Consider the following 7,477-nt stretch of genomic DNA (forward strand, 5'->3'; position numbering starts at 1 on the left):
CTGGGATGGTCTGGGGGGCACTGAGGGGGCACTGGGAGGGACTGGGAGGGGACTGGGAGGGACTGGGAGGATAAGGACTGGGAGGGGACTGGGGGCACTGGGAAGGGAATGGGGGTACTGGGGGGCACTGCGGGACATTGGGAGGGGACTGAGGGGGAATGGGAGGGACTGGGAGGGACTGGGGAGAACTGGGAAGGACTGGGATGTCGGGCTGGGGGGGATCTATGGGGCAGGGGGGATCTATGGGGCAGGGGGGGATGTGTGGGGCAGGGGGGGGATCTGTGGGGCTGGGGGGGATCTGTGGGGCTGGGTGGGATCTATGGGGCTGGGGGGATCTGTGGGGCTGGGGGGGATCTGTGGGGCTGGGGGGGGATCTGTGGGGCTGGGGGGGGATCTGTGGGGCTGGGTGGGATCTATGGGGCTGGGGGGGATCTGTGGGGCTGGGGGGGGATCTGTGGGGCTGGGGGGGGTGATGTGTGGGGCAGGGGGGGGGTTGGGCCCCAGTGACGTGTCAGGCGGAAGTGGCGCCGTGGGGCAGCGGCTCGCGCCCCATCGCCGCCCACGCGGGACCCACAGCGACCCCTCCCCCCCCCCCCAGGTGAGCCCGGCCCCCCCCCCGCCCCCCCAACCCCCCTCCCCATCCCCCCCCCAGCCCCACGGGTGCCCCACAAGTCGGGACCGGCCCCACGGCTGCTGCGGTGGAGACTCCACCCCCCCTGCCCCACAGATCCTCCCAGCCCCATAGATCCCCCCCAGCCCCATAGATCCCCCCCAGCCCCACACATCCCTCCCCAGCCCCATAGATCCCCCCCCAGCCCCATAGATCCCCCCCAGCCCCACAGATCGCCCCCAGCCCCATAGATCCTCCCAGCCCCATAGATCCCCCCAGCCCCATAGATCCCCCCCAGCCCCACACATCCCTCCCCAGCCCCATAGATCCCCCCCTGCCCCATAGATCCCCCCCAGCCCCACAGATCCCCCCAGCCCCATAGATCCCCCCAGCCCCACAGATCCCCCCAGCCCCACAGATCCCCCCCAGCCCCATAGATCCCCCCCAGCCCCATAGATCCCCCCCCTGCCCCACAGATCCCCCCCAGCCCCATAGATCCCCCCCCGCCCCATAGATCCCCCCCCAGCCCCACACATCCCCCCAGCCCCATAGATCCCCCCCTGCCCCACACATCCCCCCCTGCCCCATAGATCCCCCCCTGCCCCATAGATCCCCCCCCAGCCCCACACATCCCCCCCAGCCCCATAGATCCCCCCCTGCCCCACAGATCCCCCCCAGCCCCACAGATCCCCCCCCAGCCCCATAGATCCCCTTTGCCCCACAGATCCCCCCAGCCCCACAGATCCCCCCCAGCCCCATAGATCCCCCCCCAGCCCCACAGATCCCTCCCAGCCCCATAGATCCCCCCCTGCCCCACAGATCCCCCCTGCCCCATAGATCCCCCCCTGCCCCATAGATCCCCCCCCAGCCCCACACATCCCCCCCAGCCCCATAGATCCCCCCCCAGCCCCACAGATCCCCCCCCAGCCCCATAGATCCCCCCCCAGCCCCACAGATCCCCCCTGCCCCATAGATCCTCCCAGCCCCACAGATCCCCCCCCCAGCCCCACAGATCCCCCCAGCCCCATAGATCCCCCCCAGCCCCATAGGTCCCCCCCAGCCCCCCATGGCCCCCCTGTGGGTCCCGGCGCTGCCCCTGCTGTGGGTGGTGGGTTCCATGGGGCGCCCCACAGCCCCTCCCCCCTCGGGCTGGGGACCCCCCTGTCCCCCCACAGCCCCTCCCCCCTCGGGCTGGAGACCCCCCTGTCCCCCCACAGCCCCTCCCCCCCCGGGCAGGGGACCCCCCTGTCCCCCCACAGCCCCTCCCCCCCCGGGCTGGGGACCCCCCTGTCCCCCCACAGCCCCTCCCCCCCCAGGCAGGGGACCCCCCTGTCCCCCCTCCGCCCCTCCCCCCCCCGGCTGGGCCCCCTCCCCCACCCCCTGCCTGGGGGTGATGGTGGGTCTGGGGGCTCTGGGGGGGGCGCTGGTGGTGGTGGGGGGGCTGCTCTGCCAGCGCCTCCTGCGGGTGGGGGGTCCCCCTCCCCCCCCCGAGCTGTGGGCCGCCCCTCCCCCACCCTGGGGGGAGGAGGAGGAGGAGGAGCCCCTCCCCCCCCCTCCCAACTGGGGACCCCCCCCGGGCCCCCCCCAGCCCCACGTCACCCTCTGGGACATCGGGAACTTCTTCCAGCGGGGTGGGGGGTGAAGGGGGGGGAGGGGGCGGGGTGGGGGAGGGGGGATGGGTGGTGGGGGGGGAGGGGGCGCTGCCCCACACCCCAAAATTGGCCCCTCTAAGTGGGGGGTGTGAAACCACCAGGGGGGACATGGGGGGGCCTTGAAACCATCATTAAGGGAGATGGGGGGGCCTTGAAACCATCATTAAGGAGATGGAGGGGCCTTGAAACCGCCACTGGGGACATGGAGGGGCCTTGAAACTGTCATTAAGGGAGATGGAGGGGCCCTGAAACCCTCATTAAGGAGATGGGGGGGCCCTGAAACCGTCATTAGGGAGATGGGGGGGCCTTGAAAAGGTCATTAGGGAGATGGGGGGGCCCTGAAACCGTCATTAGGGAGATGGGGGGGGCCTTGAAAAGGTCATTAGGGAGATGGGGGGGCCCTGAAACCATCATTAGGGAGATGGGGGGGGGCCTTGAAACCATCATTAGGGACATGGGGGGGGCCTGAAACCCTCATTAGGGAGATGGGGGGGGGCTGAAACCGTCATTAGGGAGATGGGGGGGGCCTTGAAACCACCAATGGGGTCATGGGGGGGCCTTGAAACTGTCATTAGGGATATGAGGGGGTCCTGAGATCGTGATTAGGGAGATGGGGGGACCTTGAAAAGGTCATTAGGGAGATGGGGGGGCCTTGAAACCATCAATAAGGAGATGGGGGGGCCTTGAAACCATCATTAGGGACATGGGGGGTCCCTGAAACCCTCATTAGGGAGATGGGGGGGGGCTGAAACCGTCATTAGGGAGATTGGGGGTCCTTGAAAACGTCATTAGGGACATGAGGGGGCCTTGAAACCATCACTGGGGACATGGGGGGGCCTTGAAAAGGTCAGTAGGGAGATGGGGGGGGCCTGAAACCGTCATTAGGGAGATGGGGGGGCCCTGAAACCATCATTAGGGACATGGGGGGACCTTGAAAAGGTCATTAGGGAGATGGGGGGGCCCCTGAAACCGTCACTGGGGAGATGGGGGGGGGGGTGGGGTGGGTGTCTTGAAAGGTCATTAGGGAGATGGGGGGGCCTTGAAACCGTCATTAGGGAGATGGGGGGGGGGGCCTGAAACAGTCTATGGGAACATTTTGGGGCTCTATGGAAGGGGGGGGCCCGAAACCGCCTTCATCTCCCAGGACCTATGGGGGGGCCTTGAAACTGTCATTATATCCCGGGATCTCTGGGGGGCCTTGAAACCACCTTCATATCCAGGACCTATGGGGGGCCTTGAAACTGCCATTGTTTCCCTGGACCTCTGGGGGGTCTTGAAACCACCTTCATGTCCCTGGATTTTGGGGGGGGCCCTGAAACTCTCATCGTATCCCTGGATCTCTGGGGGGCCTTGAAACCACCATTGTGTCCCTGGATCTTGGTGGGGCCTTGAAACTCTCATCGTATCCCTGGATCTCTGGGGGGCCTTGAAACCACCATCATCTCCCAGGATCCATGGAGGGGGGGGGCTTGAAACCGCCATCGTATCCCTGGATCTCTGGGGGGCCTTGAAACTGCCATTGTGTCCCAGGATCCATGGGGGGCCTTGAAACTCTCATTGTATCCCTGGACCTATGGGGGGCCTTGAAACCACCTTCATCTCCCGGGATCCATGGAGGGGGGGGCCTTGAAACTGTCATTATATCCCTGGATCTCTGGGGGGCCTTGAAACCACCTTCATATCCCTGGATTTTGGGGGGGCCTTGAAACCACCATTGTATCCCTGGACCTATGGGGGGCCTTGAAACCACCTTCATCTCCCGGGATCCATGGAGGGGGGGGCCTTGAAACTCTCATTATATCCCAGGATCTCTGGGGGGCCTTGAAACCGCCTTCATACCCCAGGATCTATGGGGGGGCCCTGAAACTCTCATTGTATCCCAGGATCCATGGAGGGGGGGGGCCTTGAAACTGCCATTGTATCCCAGGATCTCTGGGGGGCCTTGAAACTCTCATTGTATCCCAGGATCCATGGGGGGCCTTGAAACTCTCATTGTATCCCAGGATCCATGGGGGGCCTTGAAACTCTCATTGTATCCCTGGATCTATGGGGGGTCTTGAAACCACCTTCACATCCCAGGATCTATGGGGGGGCCTTGAAACCACCATCATGTCCCTGGACCTATGGGGGGGCCTTGAAACTGTCATTATATCCCAGGATCCATGGAGGGGGGGGGTCTTGAAACTCTCATTGTATCCCTGGACCTATGGGGGGCCTTGAAACCACCTTCATATCCCTGGATCTCTGGGCCTTGAAACTCTCATTGTCTCCTGGGACCTATGGGGGGGCCCCCGAACCCGCCCTGGGCCCCCCAAGTGTGGGTCGCGCCCAGGAGGGTGGGGCCGCGCCCCGGGCGCCGCTTCCTGCCGCCGCCGCCGCTTCCTGCCCGCGCCGCGCGCTTGCGCCACCCCCAACGGCCGCGGCCCCGCAGGTACCGGGGGGTCCGGGCGGGGGGCTGGGGCGGGGGGATGGGGCACCCAAGGGTGATGGGGGGCACTTGGGGGTCCCATGGGGGGCACTTGGGGGTCCCATGGGTGCCAAGGGGAACTTGTGGGTCCCATGGGGGAACTTGTGGGTCCCCTGGGGGTTCTGGGGCACCCAAGGGTGCTGGGGGGACTTGGGGGGTCCTATGGGGCACCCAAGGGTGATGGGGGCACTTGGGGGTCCCATGGGGGGACTTGTGGGTCCCATGGGGGGTCCCATGTGGGGGCTGTGGGGGTCCCATGGGTGCCAAGGGGAACTTGTGGGTCCCATGGGGGGTTATGGGGCACCCAAGGGTGATGGGGGGCACTTGGGGGTCCCATGGGGGGCACTTGGGGGTCCCATGGGCCCCATGGGGGTCCCATGGGTGCCAAGGGGAACTTGTGGGTCCCATGGGGGGACTTGTGGGTCCCATGGGGAGTGTGGGGCACCCAAGGGTGATGGGGGGCACTTGGGGGTCTCATGGGGGGCACTTGGGGGTCCCATGGGTGCTGTGGGGGTCCCATGGGTGCCAAGGGGAACTTGTGGGTCCCGTGGGGGGTTCTGGGGCACCCAAGGGTGCTGGGGGGGACTTGGGGGTCCCATGGGGGGACTTGTGGGTCCCATGTGGGTCCCATGTGGGTGCTGTGGGGGTCCCATGGGTGCTGGGGGGAACTTGTGGGTCCCATGGGGGGACTTGTGGGTCCCATTTGGGTCCCATGTGGGGTTCTGGGGCACCCAAGGTTGCTGGGGGGACTTGTGGGGGTCCCAGGGGGGGACTTGTGGGGGTCCCATGGGGGGACTTGTGGGTCCCATGGGGGGGTTCTGGGGCACCCAAGGTTGCTGGGGGGGACTTGTGGGGATCCCATGGGGGGACTTGTGGGTCCCATGGGGGGTTCTGGGGCACCCAAGGTTGCTGGGGGGGACTTGTGGGTCCCCATGGGGGTCCCATGTGGGTGCTGTGGGGGTCCCATGGGTGCTGGGGGGGTCCCATGGGTGCTGGGGGTGGGACTTGTGGGTCCCATGTGGGTCCCATGGGGTGTTCTGGGGCACCCAATGGTGCTGGGGGGACAGGGGGGTCCCATGTGGGTCCCGTGGGTGCTGGGGGGGACTTGTGGGTCCCCTGGGGGGGACTTGGGGGTCCCAAAGGGGTACTTGTGGGTCCCATGGGGGGGTTATGGGGCACCCATGGGTGCTGGGGGGACTTGGGGGGGTCCCATGGGTGCTGTGGGGGTCCCATGGGGGGGGGTTCTGGGTGCCCTGGGGGTCCCGTGGGGGTCCCACGGGTGCCGCGAGCCCCCCGGGTGTCTCCTGACCCCCCCCCGTGTGTGTCCCCTCCCCCCCCCCCCAGGTGCCCCCGCGCGCGGCCATGGGGCGCCCCCCCCCCGCCCTCCTCACCCTCTGCGCCCTCCTGGCCGCCCGCGGCCACCCGACCCCCCCCGCGGCCACCAGAGACCCCCCGGGGGTCCCCGACACCCCCACGGGGGTCCCTCCCCCGCCCACGGGGGCCCCCGACGGCCCCTCAGACCCCCCGGAACGCGCCGGAAGCTCCGAGGCCACCGCGGGGCCCCCGACGGCCACCGACACCCCCAGGGGCCACCCAAAGGACTTGGAAGCCACCGAGGGGCAACGGGGGGGGTCAGGGACCCCCGAGGGCCACCAACAGGTCCTGGGGGCCACCAGTAGCCACCCCCAGGCCTTGGAGGCCACCAGTAGCCACCCCCAGGCCTTGGAGACCCCCGGGGGCCACCAAGAGCCCCTGGAGGCCACCACTGGCCACCCCCAGCCCTTGGAGGCCACCACTGGCCACCAGCCAACCTTGAAGCCCACCAGTGGCCACCAGTGGCCCGTGGAGGCCACCAGTGGCCACCCCCAGCCCTTGGAGACCACCGGTGGCCACCAAAAGCCCGTGGAGGCCACCACTGGCCACCAGTGGCCCTTGGAGGCCACCAGTAGCCACCAGCTACCCCTGGAGACCACCAGTGGCCACCAGTGGCCCGTGGAGGCCACCACTGGCCACCGGCCACCCCTGGAGACCACCCGTGGCCACCAGTGGCCTGTGGAGCCCACCAGTGACCACCAGTGGCCCGTGGAGACCACCAGTGGCCACCCCCAGCCCTTGGAGACCACCGGTGGCCACCAGTGGCCCGCGGGCCCCACCGTTGGCCACCCCGAGCCCGCGGGCCCCACCCCCACCCCCACCCCTCAGCCCGGCGGGCGGGCGGCCCCGTGGTGGCGGCTCCCGCTGTGGGTGGGGCTGGGGGTGGCTGGGGGGTCCCTGCTGCTCCTGGGGGTCGCGTGGCGGCAGCGGCGGCGCCGCCGCTCGGGCTCCACGTCCTTCGGGCCCTGGGCGGGGCCCGTGGAGCTCCCGGAGCCGGAGGCGCGCGGCGGCGCCGAGGCGGCCGCCGCCCAACCGCTGGTGGCCGAGGTGGCCCAGGAACAGGCCGGGCCCACGCTCAGCACCTTCCAGGCCTCCCTGGAGCTCCAGGAGGCCGCGGCCCAGCCGCCGGCCAACGGGGACCCCGCGCCCGCCGCCGCCGCCGCCGCGGTGCCGCCGCCTTCCCCCAAAATGGCCGCCGAGGTGGCTTGTTGAGCTTCCCCTCCCCCCCAAAAAAAAGGCTGTGGAGGCCGAGGATGTTGTTTGGATGGTTTATTGGGGGGTGGGGACCCCAAAAATGGGGATGAGGCCGCCTCCCCCCACTCCATGGGAGATCAAGATGGCGGCCACAAGATGGCGGCCACAAGATGGTGGTGG

The 7,477-nt window shown here is 68.4% G+C and overlaps 1 protein-coding gene across 1 annotated transcript; it reads left to right on the forward strand.

Moving 5' to 3' along the window:
• Window positions 1–4,676: 4,676 nt before the first annotated feature.
• LOC311204445 (uncharacterized protein) lies at window positions 4,677–7,336 on the forward strand. The gene is made up of 2 exons (XM_084280870.1): window positions 4,677–4,693; window positions 6,074–7,336. The coding sequence occupies exon 2, from the start codon at window positions 6,092–6,094 to the stop codon at window positions 7,313–7,315; it is 1,224 nt and encodes a 407-aa protein (XP_084136996.1). The 5' UTR covers window positions 4,677–4,693; window positions 6,074–6,091; the 3' UTR covers window positions 7,316–7,336.
• The last annotated feature ends 141 nt before the right edge of the window (window positions 7,337–7,477 follow it).

Source organism: Gallinula chloropus, assembly GCF_964237585.1.
Source record: "Gallinula chloropus genome assembly, contig: HAP1_SCAFFOLD_776, whole genome shotgun sequence".
NCBI classification, from domain to species: Eukaryota; Metazoa; Chordata; class Aves; order Gruiformes; family Rallidae; genus Gallinula; species Gallinula chloropus.